Genomic DNA, 21,924 nt, shown 5'->3' on the forward strand with positions numbered 1-21,924 from the left:
CCAAAACAGGCTCTGGAGGGGAAAAAAAAATCTTCATTCAGCCTAACCTGTCAGTTCAGGCTTAGTGTTGCTGATTGAAGGAAAGAGCAGGTCTATTGCTGATGATAAAATATAAAGTGCCATGCAACCTTCTTTACTGCCACAAACTTGGACTCCACTCCACAAATATTGGTGACTTGCTCATCAGTCTCTTCAGGATCCTTCTCCCCAAACGACTATCACCTTTTCAAGGATAGGATGTATCTTTTATTCTCAGCATCTTTCAAAACAACTGAAACTCAGTAAAAGGTTGATAGATTAATGGCTGAAATGTTTACTTGACTAATATAAGTCCAGGAATCTTAGTGAAAAAAAAAAGAAGTATCATATATAAGAAAGAAGAAAAAAAAGATCTCACATCATACTTGAACCATGAATACAGCAACAGAAAATAAAATCATATAGTTCCTCAGATAGTGTGAAGGAGAAACATCTCCCCCTTTCCAACTTACTGATTGTGATTGCTTCCAGAATATACTTTCAAATTCACGTTCATATATATAAAGTCCAAAAAGTCTAAAGGTAACTAGGAAAAAAAAAAGATAAAAACTCTGTTCATGTCATTCCTATGCCCCTGCTGATGGAATCATGTGATAAACTGCCCTCAGTGTCTGCATTTCTGAGCATCTGCCTTCCTAGAACATCAAGAATTGGTTTCTCATTCCCAGATTATTGATTTAAATCTGAAATATTTGATTTGTTTCTGGTACCTGGTTCTGCTGGAGGATTGTGTACCTGCCTAACAAGTTCTGTTTGGCTGCCTTTTAAATCTTAGCATTATATTCCTACAGCTACCCTTTATATCTGAGCATTATGCCCTTAAAACTAAAGCAGCAATCTATTTCACATTTACCTATATACATTATAACCACTTAGGACTGCCTAGAATGTGAATTATTTTATCATCAATTTCCTCCATAAACGTATGATGAATTTATACCCAAAACACTGGCAAAGTTCTACATTTTTAAGTGATTAATGCAAAGTCCTGATCATCAAAACTAGAAATGATGTTCTCAGCATATCAAGTTCTCTTTTTTAAAGAGATACACATGTGCCTTTACCCTTGAGATAATACACAAATATTGCCAGGAAATGTATGTACATTAATACTCTTAACAAATAATTTTGTGAAGGGATATAGAATTATTATCTTCTAAATTTTACAGGTAAACTAATTGAGAAGGATAAGGTTATTTTCCCATTTTCTAAAAAAAAAAAAAAAAAAAAAAAACAGAAAATGTAAGATTAGCACAATAGACTCTTTTGTTGTCATAGATTCTATCTACCTCCTTCCAAAAGGGATTAAATTTCGTGCCATAAATGAAAGGAAAAGGACCAATCTTTACTGAGAACCTAAAATGTACTAAACACTTATGATTCTTATCTGTAATAAGATACAGAGGTTTCTTTTCTAAGATCACATAGCTAGGAAGTGTTAACACTCTGATTTGTTGCAAATACCAAGTCTGTGGAACTGGTGCATGCCTTGTCTTCCATAGTGTGTTGACATAGATATCATAAAACTAGATGGCACATAGCAAAAAGAGAGAGATACATTTAAAATAAAAAAATAAAAAACCAAGTTACAAAAGATCAGAGAAAGAGAAGATATATATTCCAAAGATATATGTCAAACAAACCTTTATTTTTAACCTAAATCTTATGGCTGCACTGTCAGCCGAAAAGAAGGAAATTCACAGGAGTTCAACAGACTTCACCTGCTCTAAAGAGGTTTACTCTCTGGTGGTAGAAGCAAATCACCTAGGGACATAAATATTAACTGTCAAGCCCCAGTGTTAAGAAGGCATTACAAATGCTGAGAGGCAATAATGGGAGATACCATCAAGCTTAAAGCTCACATAGGGAACAAGCTAAGATATGCATCTGGATGGTGGCACACACCTGTAATCACAGCTACTCAGGAGGTTGAGGTAGGAGGCTAGCCTGGGCAACTTAGAAAGACCCTGTCTCAAAATAAAAACTGGCCAGGAATGATGGTGCACAGCTGTAATGGCTGTAATCCCAGCAGCTCGGGAGGCTGAGGCAGGAGGATGGCAGGTTCAAAACCAGCCTCGGCAACTTAGCAAGGCTGTAAGCAACCTAGTAAGACCCTTTCTCAAAATAAAAATGTGGCTCAATGTGGCTCAGTGGTTAAGTACCCCTGGGTCCAATCCCCAGTACCAAAAAAAAAAAAAATTAAAAATAAAGACTGTTTAGAAAAGTGCTGGCAGTGTAGCTCAGAGACAGAGCTCTTGCTTACCATGTATGCCCTGTGTTTGATCCCAGTATTGAAAAACATATAAAATAAAAAGGAGAGGAAGAAAAGAAAGAAATTCATCCCTAATAAAGAGAAACACCAGCTGAGCTAGAACTTGCTTTTGTTAAGCACATAATTAACCATCTTCATTCATGTGGAATACATACCATATGTACAGAGCCACATTAGAGACCAAGGGACCTGGAAAACCATCTTTGAAGGAATTTAAGTTCAATTAGAAAGATACACACAAGAGAAGTTAGTAATACAGGAAAACATCAGAAAAGCGTTAAATAAACAGCACAAATAAGGTGATAATGAGTGAAAGTACTGATGAACTGTTAAGGGTTGGTGTGATCCAGAAAGACTTCTTAGAAGGCTGGAAGTGAACAAGGCCCCACCATGGTGGTTTCCTATGTTCTTGACTAAAATACATTGTAACAAATGCATTTTACCCTGTACCACCTAATGTACACATCCAAGTATAAATAACACTAAGCTTTCCTCAAACAAAAGTTGCTCCCACAACCTGTGGTTCATCTGGGTTATTTCTCTTCAATTCCATTTTTTACATGTGTTCTGCATGCTGGCCATAGCCCACTAAATTATGTTCATTATGCACTAATGAGTCACAATCTGAAGTTCCAAGCTTCTACAACAGAAAGAATTTTTGCAGGCAGGAAAGGTTCTTTGCAAAGAGAAAGGGAAAACACAAAATAATTCTCACTTCCTACAAAGGAAGTCCAAGTCCTATAACTCCTCTTTATCTCCTTCACCCTCTCCTCATCCTTGGCAATGAGGACTCCACACCTGGCATTTGGCTACACCATCTCTATTTGCATTATAACCTTCTGCAAGGCATTGGCCCATCCTCTCTACCACAACCACTTCCAGTAGCAGATTCTTAGATGACAGGCACTGAGCTTCCTCACAGAAGATTGCAATCAGAGATATGATAAGGTCAGAATTCCCAATTGGCCCTCTATTTCAGGTCCTGAGCTTATACACTGAGTTTCTTAATTTATCATTGTTCTTTCTCAAAAATCAGATGTGCAAACTCATAAACATAGGGACGTTATCTGGAATGTTTCTTCAGAAGTACTAGTTTTAGGCCCAATTCTACTTTCCAGGTCAGTGCTTTTATCATTCATCAGATCTTCTGTTTCATAAAAATATACAAAGACTTACATGCAGACTATGCTGCCAATTCTCATGAATACTATGGTGGTCCCAAATCAATGCCCACAGTCCTTTTTATTTTTTATGTTGCTATGGTCTCACTAAGTTGCATAGCCTTGTCTCCAACTTTCAATCCTCTGGCCTTCCTTCAGAGTCACTGGGATTACAGGCATTAAAACACTTTTCATCTAGGAAAGAGTTTTCTTTCTTTCCTCATATGTGAAAGGCATAGATTTAACAGAGGACACCAAAAAATCTGATTTCTGGACTAGACCTAAAGGGCCTGAGAAGAAAAGTGCCTATCATCACCAGTTTTATAAAGACTCCACAGATATTCCTAGGTGTTTGAGATTTTTTTTAATGAAGATATATTTTAAAATGAAAATGTTAACTCAAAACAAGATGATAATAATCAGTCTGAATTATATGGGGAACAGGCTGAGAAATGCATTGGTTTCATGTATTGATGCAATGATGAAAATACATTGTATTGGTTAGGTATTGAAATTAAAACCAAAACTGTTAAACATAAACGTTCATGTCTCAAAATGCATTCACTTATTTTGCCCTACTCATTTGCAAACGTCCTCTAAAAATTTGGGAAATGGTCATCTTCCTCCATTGCTGGACATAACTAGTGTTCAAAATCTGGAATGAAATAGAGGAATTTCTCACCTGCTCCACACCACACTGTTTCAAAAGCAGCTTTGAACTTACCTCAGTACCAACATTTCCAGGGGAGAATAGAGTTGGTTTCTGGGGTAGTCTGACTCTGGGGATTTTTGTTTGGTGAGGTAGAGGACAGGTGCCTGTCAGGACTACTAAAGGCATTTAATGCTGTAAAGCTAAAATAGAAAAATGAATGGTTATTTCTGTTTAAAACATAATCCACTCCAAAGTGCAGTGATGTCTCTAGAATTTGCATTCTCCTTAGAATGGACCTGCAAGCCTAAATTAAGGCCTCAATTTCTTCTGAGCAAGAATAGGAGGGTCTCCCTGGTGACCAGATTCTGAAAGTTATCTGCGGGGTTTTCCGTAAGTAAAGACTTGAATCAGATCTGATGGCTCTAATGCCAAAGGTAATGGTTAAGTAGCCTGGACCATTCTTTAACTTCCATGTAATAAACCGGGACCACACTGTTCAAGCTATTTGAACGGAAAGGAAGAAAACGAAGCCTTCTCACTTAGGAATTACAGTATTTGCCTTCCTAGGTGCCTAGTAACTGATAGGTCAGGTTGGGAGCGGTAAATTGCAAAGGTTACATCTTTGGCAAAAGCCAAAAGGCCAGAAAATGGTTTCTCTCGGGTCTCCAGTTACATCGGGTAACTTGTGGGGATGGGTGGACCCTGGGCCCCTCGGGTGCGGCCTTGGAGGGGAGTCAAGGCCAGGGTGGGACTCCGGAGGGACAGGGCACGGGCGCCTGGAGCAGAGCGTCCGCGATTGGACCGCTGCCCGCCGCAGCCGAGCCTCCGACCCAGGCTGCCCTGGGCTTCCCCGGCCAAAGTGCGCGGCCAAGGCATCTCGGAGGCATCTGCATTCCCGTCTGGGAGAAAAGGCTAGAAACGCCCGAAGGCAGCAGGGTCGGTGGGAGGGCGAAGGGGCGGCGGCGCGGGTCCCGGGCGACCGCGGTCCCCGGCAGGCCGCAGCCGGGCGCAGGCGGAGCGCGGGCTGCAGGACACGAGCTGCGGGACCCGCGAGTCCTGGCGACCTGGGAGGGGCCCCCGGCCGGGCCCCGGCGCCCTCCTCGGGGCGGATCGGTGGGGCCTGTGGCTCCCGAGGCTTGGGACGCCCCCCGCGCGGCTGCCCGAGACGGCAGCCTCCCTGCGCCTCCCGAATGCAATTTTGACCGGTGTGTCCCTGGTCGGTCGCCTAAGGCCACGGCAAGGAGGGAGGAGAGCCAGGAAGAGAACTGGGAATGGGTGGGGGAGGGGGCCGGGAGCGAGGCAGCGGTGTCATTTCCACCAACTGGGCTCCTTCCTGACCCAGCCGCTCATCTGTCACCGCTGTCTCATTCCTGTTATTTACATCTGTCTTTAGCATTCTAATTACTCGCTTTATTACTTTAGCCTGGAGGAATCCTGTAAAAAACAACGGAGATGAGGATCCTACCACACAATAAAACTGCCCAAAATCCCCACTGCACATTATACAGAGCACTTGAGAATATTTGTGCTGTTATATGACCTCAATATGTCCTTAAATTGATCTTATTATATCTTTCTTTCTCCCTTCCCTTTCTCTGCGTGTATGTAATGAACTCTTTTTTAAGGTGTGGAAGTTGCGAGAATAAGCTGTTCAACAAATGATAAAAACGAGATTATTCTTTCAGGGGGAGGGCAAGGGAGAGGAGATAGAGAAGAGTTGGAAGTATTTGGACCAACCCCACATAGGAGTCCAGTTCCTAAACTCTTGGCTTCATTCTTACTTCTGATAAAGTAGCGCCATCTTCACGCCCAAACTGCTAAGACTGAAAGAGTCTTGGAGATTTAGAGGAGAGAATAAAATGCCTAATGTCTTTCATTATCTTGCATTAATCTCTGAGATCCAGAAGGTCTCAGGAGGGGGAGTGAATTTAGAGTAGTAATAGAAGTGGGGTTCAAAAATCAGAGTAGTTGGAATTAAAATACATACATACATATATATATATATATATATATATATATATATATATATATAAAACCTAAGAGGGGTGTGTGTACATGCAAACTCTAACAAAATCTCCCTGATAGCGAGATTCACTCAAGACTGGGATCAAAAGAACGCAAATATAACCCACCAGAAAACTCAGGACTGAATGTAGCTCTCTGTTATTTATTCCTGCTAGTGGAATTATTGTTGCACTCAGTTGCAATTTTCTGGCTGTGCTAATGGTTTTCTTTATTGTGTTACACTAACATAATCTCCTCCAGAAAGAAAATGACAAAATATATGGATTTTTAGATAAATAACAGAGGTAATTTATTGGCCTTTATGCTCTTCTGATGGGGTGGTTGATAGATAATGTAATAATATGTACATAATTAAGCGGGCTTACTGTACCTCAGTCAAAATAGGTTCTAAGGCAGTGTCTCTGTTTAGGCCTAGGGTTTTCTGAAGGGATATTTACTTCCTGCACCCAGTGGGGCCAGACCTCAGGAAGTAAACAACTATGTGTTAAACAGGGCATGGAAGGTGTGAAGAAAAAGAAACTGGTGAGTTCTGCCATCAAGGATATTCCATGTTAGGGCCCCTTTCCCACCCACTCCTCATAAGGTTCAGGAAGCTCCCTTGATATGAATTGAGAAGAAAACAGGGACAGATTCTAATCAACACACTGGTGATGAATGACCTACACCCAGGTCAGAGAGTAGGCCTTCAACACACCCTTGCAGATCTTGAGGACTAAGAGACCTTCTGTCAAGGAAACTTGAAGGCTACTGGGAAACCACTGAGTGAACTTGATCACCAAATGCCCCCTTGCCCTGGCTTCTGGGGGTTGCCCATTCAAGGCATGGTGTACTTGCTCTTCCAAACTCATCTAAATTACATCAATAACAGAGCGCACTCTTTAATGAGCTCTCAACTTTAAAGACTTGAAGGATATTAACAAGCCGCTTGACAAATGGTGCTTAGAAGCACATTAAAGACGCTGCTAATGGAGCGCATAATGACGGCTAATTTTCGATCAGATATAAATTAGAGCCCCAACAGTTATTTGCCTTAAGGACTTTATGTAAATGATTCTGTTCTGTATAAACTGAAAAGCGAAGAGAGCCCTGCCATTTTGGCAATCCTTGTGGATATGATTAATAGATCTGCAACAGAACTGGGCAGAGACAACTGATGGCATTTCCATCTAAAAGTCAGTGTGTTTAGGTAGTAAATATGATATCTTCTACAGTCTATGTGGGCTGCTTCTTCAAGCAAAAGCATAAAAATGTCCTTGGCACCTTCTCCAATTGGCTACAAGAGGCTCACAAAACAAGGGCATCCAGACTCCCTTGGACGTGCACCTTATACCCACCAAGACCCAGAACAGACACAACTCTAGTTCACTGGAACCCAAGTCAGCTTCATGCTTCCCAACCACACAATCCTTCATCATCCCCAAACACAGATAACTTTACTGAAATCTAAATCCTATGTATCACTGTTTAGAATCCCCCCACTTTGGAAAGGCTTGAGATGCTCCTCTTAGCTTGGCACTCAATTCTCATTCTGCAAGCATGTGCTACTCAGGAGAAGGGAATGGGAGAGAGAGGAGGAGAAGGGTGAAGATAAAGATGCAATGGTGAGATGGGAAGGAGAGTTGGCAAGCCTAAGGAGTTCAGCTAAGAAAGGCTGGAAGGAATCTAATAATCCATCCAAAAGATGGATCCTTTAGTTTTTATTTACTTTTTGGCCTGCTGTGCTCTCCTACATTCCCGCATTGTAAGAGTTGCACATTGAGACTCAAGTCATCAGAGTGTGCAAAAACCTTTGGGGTTTGATTCTTAACATTTATTTCCTTCCAACTTACTCCTGTTCTGGTGGTTAATGGGAAGCTGGGGAAAGTAGTTATCATGAGATAGTGTTACCTATATCCAGTCTCCACTTTGTCATGACTCCATGCCATTCACAGGGAAGATGCTGTGTGAAGCACTGTGATTATTCAGAGCTGCATCTGACTGCAGTTTGAAGGATAGCACCATCTCCTAAACAAGGCAGAAGAGTTTGGGAGTTTGGATGAGTGAAATTGCAAACCCTGAAAAGCAAGCCAACTCTAGCTTGTCAATGGCTTGTTTATTATGAATTGCAAACAAAAACCCAGCCTTGCTGCTGCAGGAAAACTCAACACTATTGCAACTCAGGGTAGGTAAATGCAAAGTAAGTATGGATTTAGCTGGGATTATTTTTATAAGCATCTCATGAGCAGAACTAAAGTCAACAGATATATCCTGCCTTAATAAGTAAGCTGTTTCTACCAGAGACACAGCTTCTAAGATTTCCTTATCCATTTGAGAGATGAGAGGAAAGAAAGAAGGGGAGGGGGAGGAGAAAATAAAAGGATGAGGGATTGGGCATTAAAGAGAGTTAGCCAAGGATGATTAAACCATTTTATCTTGCAGTAACTGATACCTAATGGCCATGAGTTAAATGGTGTGGAGTAAGGATGTTTCTTACCATCATTACTAAGATATGAAGTAGTTTCAAATTGGGGTACAATAAATATGATTGTTCTTAGTTTCTCTTAAGTCTGTCTACTATCTCTTCCAAACCCCCTCCCCAATTGCACACCCTCCCAGCATTAAAAGGACATACAGGAAATACCTGTACATTTCTTCTATCCACTAGTTTAGGATTCTGTAGCAATGGGAGTAAATAAAAAGAGAAGCCTCAGGCTTCCCTTTGTCTGATAGCAAAATCCTGCTAATTTTTGTTTCTCACTGGCTCTCTTATGCTTTATGCTGATGCCAGAGTTGAATGGTAAAGACTATTTTTTCAAAAAATAAAACTTAAGGTTATATTAATAACAAATCCATAGAAACCTACTCTCACCAGGTTTCCCAAGGAAAAGTGGCCGAGCTTTTCAGAATGAGAAGCCTGGTTTAGTCACATTTCAACTCAGAAAACTTGATTTGCTTCTTCTTCCACGTTAGTGTGTATATACCATCACTTTTGAGGAATGTTTGATTTTCTTTACAGTGTGCATGCACATTACCAAGACTAATTACTAGCTATCCAGGTAATGCACATTACCAAGACTAATTACTAGCTAACTCATCTTTTCAGAACAGACTGAGAATAGCTGGTGAAATGGGACTGATCTGGCTACTGCACAGGAGTCCCATTTTATTAGCACTCACTCCTATTTTATTAGAGCTCCCTTTCTCTTCTGTGCTTCTCCACTCTAAGACAGAGAGACTGCGGTCATTCTCTGCATTTCCTTCTCCCTCTGAGGAAAGGTAGGGATCCCACCCCATACTTCCTCACATGCTACCTTTTTCTTATTCACCTCTGAAACTCTTAATGAATCTAAGGGGCAAAAACTGTATTACTGAAAAGGAAAGCAACATAACACACACAAAAAAATCAATGAAGTGATTTAGGAAGAATGGGTCCCTCTGACAATATTGTGATTAAAAGCTCTCACATTTGCAAAGTGAAGAGTTGAAAGACGTGTCAGTTGCCAACTGATTCTTACCTAACCCATTGGGACCATTTCATGGAACTTAACAGAATTTAAGAGTGTGAACCCCAGGGTCCAGAAAAACTGCTCTTGTCCCAGAGAGGTTAGGACATCCTGGCTCAGTGGTCTGGCTGAGTTCTCTTCCTCTGACCTCACATTTAGGAGGTGGAGCAGGAAACCAGTTGTTCTCATTCTGGCTTCAGGTGCTCACTTCTAGGAACTGATATGGAAAGTTAGTCAGCTCAGGCATCATTAGTTAGGATCTTGAAGTTAGTACCAAAATGGAACTTAAAACCAGCTAACCAGTCCATCCCCTCTGGAAGCTAACATGAAGTTCTGGAGAGTCCAGGGCCCAGAGCCCTGAACCAGGACTCTGGAGAATACCTTTAATCTAATTCTGCCCTCATCCCTGCTGAGCCCAGATGTAAGCCAGGCCCTCCTATCCTCCCTGGGAGGCACTGATGTCTTTCATCTTTGGAATGAGAAGTGCTACCACCAAAAGACACCCTGTTGGGCTCTGAGTAAAGGCAGCACGGGCAAGAAGACTTGTAACAAACAAAAAACAAAAAGTCCTGTTAGGTGCACAAAAAAAAAAAAAAAAAAAAAGATGATTGTTAGACTAAGAAGGTGAGACTTTGTGTGAATTCAAAAAGTTTCACCTCAAGTGCTGGCAATGGTAAGAGGTCAGGCTCTGAGTGTATGGGTGTGTGTGTGTGTGAGAGAGAGAGACATAGACAGAGACAGACACCCAGTTTCCAGGAAAATGCCAGAATTGAAGTAGAGGATATTAGAATCTTGGGGTCTTTGGTTAGGGGTCAAGTCCACAAAGGATTGGGTGTCCTCTAGCTCTCCTCCAAACTGTAAAGTGTGCTTTCTCGCTCCTGTAAATAATTTGGCTCCAGATGATTCTTAGAGAACCTTTACAGTCCAGTCTGTCAAAGGAGAGACATTCCATCCCTGCCCCAGTGCAGCCAATAGGAAGCCGGAGGCCAGGATTAGAGCAGAAAAGATGCCTGTCCTGGGAAAGGATCAAGAGCCTTAAGAAAGCTTTCCCTTATGCTTTAGACTGTGGATTGCTGTTAAAATTTGAGTATAAGGTTATTGTTTTTGCAAGGAGATGCCTCCACTCTCATCACCTCTATACCAGTCCAATAATGACAGCCTTCACCTAGTTTAATCAAAACGCACAGAATTGCAAACTGTAGTTTAGCAAAGCTAAGGTAGCCAACTGAGAATTGTCCAGTCCTGTGGGCATTAATCTTTCATCTCCAGGTGAGCCTGTCCATACCAGAATCATCTGGATCTTCCAGGAATGCAAACACTACCTTGAGAAAATCATTCAAAGGGTGTCGACTTAAATCTTTTAATTACTTACAAACACATCAGTAAGTTGTTGTTTATTGTTGTTGTTGTTGTTGTTTTATCAAGCACCATTAACTTAACCGGACGACTTTGGCATCTCACAGTTTCAGAATCAGTTGGCTTTTTTTTTTTTCAAAAATACTGGATACATAGTTTTCAAATTATTCAGGGAGCCCTGCAGGCTGCAAGAGAGCCCCATCTCCATTCACCAAAGCAAAAAACATAATCACTCACCAGTACACCCAAATAAGACTCAGAACCAGAAAGTGGAAAAGTTCGGGGATAGAGGAAAGAGGAAGTATGGCATTGATGAAAAAAAAAATGTGACAAATTTTTAAGAACCGGGATTCAGACCCTGTGGGAGGGCGAAGGGGGCACGGGCTTCTGTTAGCTGCAGCCAAGTCTGGGATGGGGGAGGGCGCTTGCTTTCCGCCGAGTGACAGCTGGAGTAATGGCTGCAGACCCAGTGAGGGGGTGGGGGCGGGTGAGGCTGGGCGGGGGTTGGGGGGAGCAGTAATTACTAGCCAGGCTCACCCGCCTCCCGACTTTAGAGCGAACGCCTTCTTTTTTGCCGTCCAGCTGCGCGCCGGGTTTGCTGCTCGGCCCCCGGGGCATCCTGGAGCCTGAATAGGGGGTGGGATGCGTGATAGAGGACTTTAAAACAAGGTTCCTAAAAGGCTGAACTAGAATCTCCCCCAAGGCCGCAACCTTGCAGGAACATAGAGCAACGAAAAGCTGAGCAGAGACTCCCTGCCCAGCATCCCTAAGTACCAGGCCAGCTATAGGGACCTGCAAAAAGTGAGGACGGGGACGTTGCACAAGGGGTGGTGGCGCGGGAAAAGGTCTGTCTGCACAGGACTAAAACCCTGCCACTCGGGTCGAAAGGACAGGGAGACCAGGTCTCACCACCTATCCACAAAAGTGCCAACCCTCAGACCGCGCTCCAGCTCCCTGGGGTCGCAGAACCTGAAGTTAAGTGTACACCGAGGAGCCCGCGCTGGAAGGGGTGGAGAGGCGGGGAGAAGGGTAGAGGCTAGGTTCTGCAGCTCCTCCCGCCGCCTCCCTCCCGCAGGCTGGAAGCCTCACGTAGTCTGGGATTTTTTCAGAATAATTGATGGGTCCAGTTCTCCAGAGCTTTCCCGGTGAGAGCGCGGCGGACCGCGCTAGAATTTAAATAGACGTGATTAGTAAAATGCAAGGGGGCGAGGAGCCCGGGCCTCTCTTTCTTGCGGGTTCCTGGCTGCGCGCCTGGCTAGGCGCCTGCTCCCCCAGGCTCTGGGGGCCTTGCGGGGCCGGAGCAAGCTCCACCGCGGGAGAGTGGCTCTGCTCCCCTCCCCCAACCTTTTGGACTCTACCCCCCCACCCCCTCCCATCCGCCTGTCACCTGCGCGCACCCGGAACCGAGCGGAAAAGAGGGGAATTGAGGCTGGCAGGAACCCAAGGCCAGTGGGTGCAGGGCATTAGGTGGCAGGCAGGCCGCAGGGTTGGGGCGAGGACCTTGATTCCTCCGCTCAGCCTGAACCCTCCGGGCTGGCACCAAGCATTAGCCTTCGCTAAGCATGAAAGCCTGTGAGTGATCGCTGTTCCCGCACCCTGCTTCTCATCCTCACTCTTCCCTGTGCTGATCCTCCTCTGTCGACCTCTCTACTGACTGCGGAGCCTGAGCAGCCCACGCCGCGGAACTTACCCAACGCTCTGAGAAGGTCCCCTCCGCCAAGAATTGACCTAGGCTGGGAAAAGCCTTCGCCTTCGTTCTCTCCCACGTCTCTGTTTTATCGATTTGCTCCTGAAAAGGGGCTGTGCATTCTTATATCATCTACAGCCAATTAATATTGCATTAATTCTATTTTAAAAAAAACAAAAGTACCAGAATACTACACCCTATCAAAGCCATCTATTATTCACGGAAATGTAATTGGAGACCTAAGATATGTGTGTTACGGGGCAATGGAGGAAAACAGAGTCGTGACAATATTTCAGAAAGGAAGGGGATCCGAGGGTATCTAATATTTAATTTCAAGTCTGTGGTTTTCTAATTCGAGATTAAAAGCAGTCACGTCTTTGAAGCCAGACAGTTGGTATAAATGTACAGTTAAAATATTCTATTCCACGGTCCCCAGACAGAGCTCTCTACTCGTCCCAGGCTTCATTAAATTTTTATTATCATCCCAGACTAGAGCAGGGAATGAGCGGAAAGACTGTCCATCTAATTGCAATTGATAAAAAAAAAATGCTCTTAGATAGCCCCCCCTCATTTTAATACATTAACAGCAGTTTTCTTCCTATAGCCAGGCTTTCTCAGCCCTGTGATACACACAATCACATTATCACACAGATACATTTTCTACTTTCCAACAGGCACCAGGATTCGCCCTCTCCTCTGCCCTTTGGAAGGCCTGGGGGAGGGGGTTGGTGGGAGTGGAGGAAGAGAGGGTAGAGGAGGCAGGCTTCAGAAGGTGATGCTATATGAGAAAAAAAAAAAGTGACATCAGTTCTGGAAGCATCTGGTGAAAGATCAACAAGAGACAACATTTGCACTAAACTGGATCTTCCCATGGCAAGATGAAAGCATATTGTTACCCAAACAAAACAAACAGATTATTAGACCAGGCTGCACTTTTCGACAGCCTTTCCACTGTGTGTGATGAAAGCAAAGAGCAATATTTTCATTTTATTTCTTTCTTACTGACTGCTGCCTCCCCCTATCGCAGAGAGAAAAAAGAAAGAAAGAGGGAGAATGCTAAAAACGTTTGTTCTTTTTCAGCCTCCTTCTTGTGCTGCTAATCTGACTGTCACACCAGTCGACTGTAGATTCCTGTTCCTGTGCGTTCCGGGAGCTGGTCTCAACAAGGGTGCTTTAAATTTTCCTGAAACTGGTATAAATAAAGCTTTTCATCTTCAGGCATTGAAAGTACAGAATAAAACCCACAGTTTGCTTTCGGAGCAGCTTCCTATTATCACATCGCCACTTAATTTTATTTCTATTCTCTCCAAGTTAAATAGAAAGACTGGCTCACAGGGGAGCTGCCATGTGCCTACAGACTGGGGATGTCAAGCAGAGAGACTCACTGTGCAAAGTTAATTTCAATTCCCGCGGAGGATTTCACATTCCGGCTGGCTCTGACCCACAGTAATTAGCTGAGATAACTAATGATTACTTACTTATTCCTTGTAATTATCTGGATTTAATAATTCGCTGTGTAATTTATTAATTCCCTCATAATAGACTTTCAGTACTGGGAATGGCTCCTTAAAAGGGACAAAGCAGGGGAAATTTAGCAATATTTTTCTCATTGCCATAAATTTGTCTCCTGACAGATGTGGACTTCCAGGAACACCAAAAAAACTACCTGGAAACCTTTGTCTTCTTTTTTATCCTATCAGCATCCCAATCCAACTTTCCTCCTTGTTTTGAAGCTTCTCTCTTCCAAGCCAACTAAAATGGAAAATGAAATTTTGAGTTCTAATATTGCATCATTTACCTAGAGAAACGAGATTGTGTTGCCCAAATAATCACAAAGACAAATTTCTAAACTCATTGTTACTGATCGCCTAGAAAATTTGAGATTCACCCTCTGAAGAATGTGCTTTATCAAACCAAGTGAATTTTTTCAATGACTTTTCCATCATCTCCTTAAAATCTTACCCAATAGATCAAAATAAACTGATTTACTTTAAGTTTGAAGTAAAGTATTAAATCCCCCAAATTCCAATTTTCTTAGCAAAGAGATCTCTGGGTCTGTCCTAAATAGTGAAAAGACTTAGTTATGCATCATTAATTTTTAAAATGCATTTTATAGAAGATAGGCAAGTATTATGCTGTATGTAAATCTTAATCTTCTTTCATTTTCTTTTTCATACTTGCATTATTTTTGCTCAACTTAATGACTCAATGAAACCTAACTGGATAAAGAATTGACCAAGTAGGATCAAATAGTCAACAGAAATTGCATTTTTCTGAATAATATTATAGTTTGGTGTAAAGAGAGCTTAGGTTACAACCAGGGCTTACATGATATTTCCTGTTAAAGTGACTTTTTCCATTTCAGTTTGGTTTCAGATGATCATGTTGAACAAAAAGATTGGATCATTTGCTTTTAAAGAAAAAAATTAAATAAACTACATGGTTCTGAATCATGGAATTTAGGATGACTAGGTGTGCTGGTAAGTCAATTCATAATAGATCTCTTTCAGGTAAAATAGTAATTGTGGACCTTGGGGGAAAAAAGGAAGTGAGTCATGAAAGCCAATAGATTTGATTGATATGACAAGGATTTTCAGACATATTTTAATATTTATTTATTTAAATATTTTGAAGGTCAACACCAAATGGCTATTTGTCAAGAATTTGAACATAGCTCATCTTATTCTTACCTTAACTTTCTTCTTTAAGACTGACTATTTTCTTTACAAATCCCTTTTATTTGGTTTGTCCCTTCGATTCTAATTAATAAAAACTTTCACAATGTATTTCTTTTTAAAATTCCCCTTTCCCATAGATTATATATTTAAGCAGGCTCTAAGAATGGAAACATTTTCATCTTGTAGGCAAAAGAAGGTGAGGTTTCTTGTAATACTTGTAATAACAGAGAAGATTAATGTAAATGTAACACAGTTTTTAAAATCCAGAAACACAAGAGACAAAGAACACTTGGTCAATTAGGGGAAATATAGGTCTTTACTATCCACTGTAAAGAGCAAATAGACAGTAGTTGTTATGTAACTTCCTCACAAAAAAACTTGGCCATGCAGGCATATATACAAGTTATCAGGTACTTTCCAAAGTACCAAAAAGAATAAACATACATTCTATCTCTGTCCAGTATATTTTCAACTTTTAATACTTTTAAAAGATTTATCTTTTCACTAAAAGATGCCATGTTTGAATACATAAAACACTCCAACTAACTCCCCTTTCTCTTAATGCACATAACCTAGCTCCTCCAATAAAAACCTACATATGGGAAGGTATTTTTATTGAACATCATTTTTATCTTGGATCAGCAAGTCTGATCTGTTATACTTTTGAGTTATTTTACTCACTTTCTCCACTGGGAGAAATGCTCACAGAAAGTTCTTTAGTTGGTTAGAACTACTGGAGCAGGACTGAGATCTGTGGTCACTAGCCATGGTGCTGAAATCAGTTCTCAGCAAATTGAGACTAGAGGCTGGCTATTTAAAATTATTTTCAGGAGAGTTGAATGTAAGAATAGAGTGGAAATGGAAGTAGTAATTTTCAGTCTCCAGAACACAGGAATAAAATTAAACCATCAGTATTACTATACATGAATTCACAATTCTAGTATTTTAATCCTTAGGCATCTATGTAATGCATCCATTATTTCAAAATAGACACTTGAATTTTGTTCTTCAGGTGTCCTCCTTATTTCAGTTATGGAAAAAAGGGTCTCTCCATCCATTCTCCATCCAACTTTCATAACTGTTAACATTTAATCCCAACTTGAGGCACTATAAGGATTTTCATTAAGTTATAGACTCTTTCCAAAATTCACTTCAAAACAAGAAACATCCCAAGACAGTTTCATATCAGAAGGGTCATACTTCAGATTATCAGTGTTAATCCTGCAGGATGCTCTCATTTCTTCCTTTTGTTTGGTTTATAGATTAGCATAATGTTTTAATACTAATTAATAGTATGAGCTATTAATAAAATAAATTTCCAAACCATTGCCTTCCTGGAAAAAAATAAACTCTAAAAACTTAATATATCACTCAATCCTTGAAGGGAATCCGAAAATTATTAAAATCGGTGGGAAGATATCTTTAAACTAAGCTCAAAAAAAAAAAAAGAGTCTCAATCAAATGGGCAGAATTTCCTTGTGCCAGTGTTGAATCAGTGTTAGATTTCCATTAACTCTAGTGTCAGACAGTCACAGAAAGGGGTAAAAATTTGCTCTAACAACCCAGGGGCTGCTTGCTAAGGCTTGAGTCATTGCTCTCCAGAAGTGGTGACTGAACTGAGAATTATGGTGGGTCAACCCCTGGGCCTCAATCACAGTGCCCTACTCTCCCAAATAGTCCTTGGCACTTGCCACACCCAATCTCCCAGTGCTGCTGAAAGTGAACTAAGTCCCTTTCTTCCTTGTTACCCATGGGAGAATAGAGGGAATGTTGAAATTGTTTCCATCCAATATCTCTGCTTTCCATCCAATATCTCTTCACAGAATCATTGCAGGTCTGGAAAAAGGACCCCAAGGGAGATATTTGGAGCCAAATATCACAATTTCATCTGAGCAAAAAAGCAAAGTACCCTGCAAGACGAGCTTTGGCTATTAAAAGGCTGTTATAAATTCCGTTCTTTCATAATTTTCAAAAGAATCATCCCCTATTAAATCTAAGCCATACTTTGATAACAATCACTCCCAATAAACCATCAAAATGTGCTTCTGTAAAAATCTCCCACCAAAACAATTCCCACATAAATGATTAAAACAGCATCACATTTTAAAAGCCATTTAATATTAATAGCATATTTTAATGAAAAACAGCATACTTTGCCAATAAAACATTAAAATCATCTCTTCAATGAAAGACAATCAAACACCAAAAATAACTTAATACATTACCATAGTAAATAAACCATCTATTAACAAAAACAAGAAACCAGATCATATACAGAACTCAAGACTTTGGAGAACCTCAAATGGAACAGCAATACAGCAAAATTTGTAAGAATATATCTATATGTGCATCATTTTGAATGAAATATTTACAATAATAAGGTACTGGTCATTGTGTACCTAATTATTTTTGTTCCAAAAGAATTCTACCAAACAATGTGAATTTACAAGCAGTGCACTGTCTTTCAAATAGTTCAAATTCACTTTTCTACAAACAAACCTCCAAAAGGAAAAACTGAAGGGTTCCTACAAATGTTAAAATGTAGTCAACAAAGCAATTGAAAACTGGAAGATTGCAATATTTTGGTGAAATCTTAGAATCGGAGGGGCAAGCACCAAGTGAAAAATGCACCAAATGCTAGAAAATGATGCAGGACTCAAGCTTCCAATTGCTTCTTCTGTTAGGGATGTGTGAATATGTGTTTGTGTGTGTAGACGTGTAAGGGTGAGAGAGAGAGCGAGCTCCGGTGTAGTGGGGACAATGTGGGAATCCCCATTAAATATGTAACAAAGTAAACAATACTTCAGGACAGTGAATCAGGTCTCCACGATTAAGACATCCATTACTGAGTGTCAACTCACAAATCAGAACACTACCAGTAAAAACAAAGAAAAAACAAGCTTCATTCAAAGTGAGAATATACAAGTAGGCCAAAAAGAACACGTTATAAGAGGGAAGCTGTAAAAATTCAGTGAACTCATCAAACAAAAATTTTTGAACACCACTAGCTATACGTTCCCCCCGGTTTTTTTTAGACTAAAGAAGTTTAATTAATTAGAATGTGCACAAATTAAGTTGCTAGAGAGATAAATTAATAATTTACAGAGGGTTGTTCGGCAATAATCTAATAATAGCTTTCAAGATCAGTGAACACAGCAGGAGCAACTCCTTTCTTAAGCATTAACACTTCAGAGAAAGAAGAGGGTAAGAACCACAATAAAAATATATATATAATATACAGTGTAAATGCAGAAAAATCTGCCATCTTTTTAAAATTCAAAATACTTTAGAGATGTCTCTATCCCATTAAGCATCAACTCTAGTTTAAAGTTTTCAGTTCTGAATCAATTTCTATTTCTGAAAAATAGCTGCAAAGTGTACTTTTAAACTTGAACAAGGGTGATGTCTGTAAGAATAAAAACAAATCTTACTTGCTCATTTTTGCGGACTTTTAAAAGGCTGTCTCTTCTGCCTTCCTGCAAACAGCCAGCTCCACACTACCTCTGAAGAAGCCGAGGTGGGGTTAAAAGGGACAACTTTTCTACAACTTGACAAATCCCATCTTTTGTTTTTCTTTTCTTTCAGAAACCCTTTCACATTCTCTCTGGCTTGGGCTCAGTTGCTCGCTCCTTCGTTCCCTCTTCAATCCTCGCTTTCTCTGGATTCACATTTACTGGAATTGTTTCTGGTCGCCAAAAGTGGAAAGAAAAGAGGCAGGAGAGAAAGAGGGAGAAAAGGGGGGGACAAGGAGTGGGCTGTCCCTGGAATGGCCAAGGGTCTCCTATATGCCGGCGGAATATTTCATTCTTTTCTGTTTCTGCCTCTGGTTGCAGAACCAGACGCGCACCACGTTTTTCTTAAGATCCAGCTTCTCCGCTATGGCGGCGATCTTCTCCGAGGAGGGTCGCGGCTGGATGGCAAAGTAGGCTTCAAGCGAGCGCTTCTCAGGCGCAGCTATGGACGTGCGCTTGCGCTTCTTCTCAGCGCCATTGAAGAGCTCCGGCTTGGTGAGCTTCTCACGGTGGGACTTCTCCGCCTCCTCCAGCCAAGCCTGCAGGATGGGTTTGAGCGCGATCATGTTGTTATGTGACAGCGTGAGAGACTCGAACCTGCAGATGGTGCTCTGGCTAAGCGAGCCTACGCCGGGGATTTTGAGGTTGGCTAGCGCGGAACCGACATCTGCTTGGGTCACCCCCAGCTTGATACGTCGCTGCTTGAAGCGCTCGGCGAAAGCCTCCAGGTCCCGCGGGTCGGCGTCCACGTCGCTCATGCAGCCCATGTGCGAAGGCAGACCGTGCGCATGGGCCATGCTGAGCGCTGCTTGGTGCATGGGGTTCATGGTGGCCATGTGCGGAGCATGAGCCGGCGTGGACACCACCGCGCCGTCGGGGCCAGCCATGGCACCCAGGGCCAGCCCGGGACTCAGGTGCTCCAGCAGCTCTCCTTCGAGCGCCTGGTGCGGCTGGTGGTGGTGGTGATGGTGGTGATGGTGGTGGTGGTGGGTGCCGGCCAGTGCAGACGGGTGCGAGATGGGTACAGATGAAGAGGAGGCAGCCGACGTGCACGGGATGGTGTTCATGGTGTGGTAAGTGGCGTCCGGCTTGAAGGGGCTGTGGTGGGGCGGGTGGTGGTGGTGACTCTTGGTCTGGGAGACGATGTCCACGGCGGCCAGAGCCTCGGCACGGGCCAGCAGACTCTCATCCAGCCCGCCGAATATATTGCTCTGCAATTGCAAGTAGAAGGCACACATTACGCTCAGTAGGGAATTATGCACACTCTCTCCGGAAGCCCCGGCCCAGTGCTCCACACTGCCACCGCGCCTACAACATTCCCAGAACGTTAAAATAGTAATAATGATAATAATCCTGAAAATAGGAGTTGAGCATAAGAGGCAAGCCACCGAGAGAAGCCCAGAGTGCAGGAGGAGGAGGAGGAGGAAAGTGAGCCTGCAGACACAACACAACACAACACGCGCACAGGCAACATCCCAGGTCATAAAAATTAATATGAAAGACAAGACCCGCTGAATACTTAAGAGGGAGAGGGGGGAAATTGGTTGGAGGTGTGGGGTGATTTGCTGTGCAGACATGAAAAAAACATCAAGCAGATAAAGGGGGCTGTCAAAATGTGCCTTTAAGCGGTGATTATGCAGAAATACGCACCGGTGGGGTTGGAAGACAAGCTCTCCGCATCGCCTCCGAGCCCCCGCCGCCGCCTCCTCCGCCGCTGCTGCCACTGCTACTGGAGCTGCTGCTCCGGCCTCCGCCGCCGCCTCCGCCGCCACCACCGCCGCCAGCATTGCTGGAGCTGCTGGGGGAGCTGGCTGAGGGCGCCGCGGGCGCGGAGGAGCCGGGCGAGGCGCTGTGCAGTGCCGAGTACTTGGGCTCCACGTGCAGGCTGCCGCCGTGCGGCATGCTGAACGCCTGCTTGCTGTTTAGGGACATCATCATCATCTTCCCGCCCGCCGGGGCGCTGGTCGGTATAGCACTCTTTGGCCCCAGCTGCCGGGACCTTCCAGAAAAGTGTTCGGTTGGAGCGAGAGCCGGGAAGGGCAGTGCAAAGTTGTGCTCAGCCACCGCCGCCTCCCGGCTCCGAACGCCCAGTCACCGCTACGGGCTCGGCTCCTCCGCTGCCTCCACCGCCAGCCGGAGCGAATGCTAGGCTCGGGGTGGCGCTGGTTACAGACCTCAACGTCCAAAACTGCCCGGACTCCTCGAGGCCGCGGAGTTATACTCCCCTCTCCCCGCGCCTGCCCCCGCGCCCCCTCCCTCCCTCCCTCCCCCGCGCCTCCTCCCTCTCCTACCAGGAAGCGCCTGCTCCTGCTTGGTTTCTAGCGTCGCCCCTTCTCCCTCTTTACTCCCCCCAGGTTCAGCTCCTTTCTGTTCTCCCAGCACCCGCCTCCCGCTCCCCTACCGCGCCCTCCGCCTTCCCTGCCCCCGCACGGGCTCTGATGTCGCCGCCCCTCCGCGGCGCCGGGCGGTTCCTACTTACGTTCGCGCCCTTGCTGATCCCCACCCAACCCGCCAGGTCCGGTGCTTCAGTCACCAGGCTGTGCCTACCTACGGGCCGGCACCCAGCCCCTCCCGCTTCTTCTACCGACTCTGAACCACTCTAGGCAGAGAAACTCCCAAATAAAGTTGCGGCCCAAACCAGCCTGGGGTGGGTTCTTCCCTGAACTACTCCGAGCGCCTCCTACCTGACTGCCTCTCCCCTGTCTCCAGCTTACCATTAAGTTCCAGGCCTTCGCCCCCACTCGGCTCGCCCCTCTTGGGAGCCAAGTGACCCTGATTCCCCACTCCCTGCCACTGCTGAGGACTTTAACGCAGCGGCCAAGCCGGGTCCTCCGTGCTGCTCTGCGCTCCCGCCTTGATGTGTGCGGAGGTCGGCGCTCGGCTTCGCGCCCCCTTGGCCCGCGGGTGCCTGGTGCGGAAAAGACATGGGTCGGCGGGGCTGCAGGGCTTTCTCTCACTCGATTTCTCGCAGCTCTCAGCGGATTGGACAGCTGCAGAGCCTGCTTGGGTCGTCTGTGCGCATGCGACTCCCCCCACCCCGCATCTACCACCCCCCCCCGCG

The 21,924-nt window shown here is 43.7% G+C and overlaps 1 protein-coding gene across 2 annotated transcripts; it reads right to left on the reverse strand.

Annotated features, from left to right (window-relative positions):
• Positions 1–17,446: 17,446 nt before the first annotated feature.
• On the reverse strand, positions 17,447–21,886 carry Pou4f2 (POU class 4 homeobox 2). Of its 2 annotated transcripts, XM_021727885.3 has the most exons (3): positions 21,578–21,886; positions 20,514–20,862; positions 17,447–20,074 (listed from the first exon to the last, which is right to left on the reverse strand). In XM_021727885.3, the coding sequence occupies exons 2-3, from the start codon at positions 20,802–20,804 to the stop codon at positions 19,133–19,135; spliced, it is 1,233 nt and encodes a 410-aa protein (XP_021583560.1). In that variant the 5' UTR covers positions 20,805–20,862; positions 21,578–21,886; the 3' UTR covers positions 17,447–19,132. The 2 variants fall into 2 exon arrangements, with proteins under 2 accessions (XP_021583560.1, XP_005327597.1); XM_005327540.4 differs by lacking the exon at positions 21,578–21,886 and having other exon boundaries at positions 20,514–21,095.
• Between the last annotated feature and the right edge of the window lie 38 nt (positions 21,887–21,924).

This window comes from Ictidomys tridecemlineatus, chromosome 9 (genome assembly GCF_052094955.1).
Source record: "Ictidomys tridecemlineatus isolate mIctTri1 chromosome 9, mIctTri1.hap1, whole genome shotgun sequence".
NCBI classification, from domain to species: domain Eukaryota; kingdom Metazoa; phylum Chordata; class Mammalia; order Rodentia; family Sciuridae; genus Ictidomys; species Ictidomys tridecemlineatus.

Coding starts and splice junctions, on each gene's coding strand:
- Pou4f2 (XM_021727885.3), bottom strand. CDS start 20,804: ATGATGATGATGTCCCTAAACAGCAAGCAGGCGTTCAGCATGCCGCAC. Junction 20,075..20,513: donor CTTGTCTTCCAACCCCACCG/GTGCGTATTTCT, acceptor TTGCAATTGCAG/AGCAATATATTCGGCGGGCT.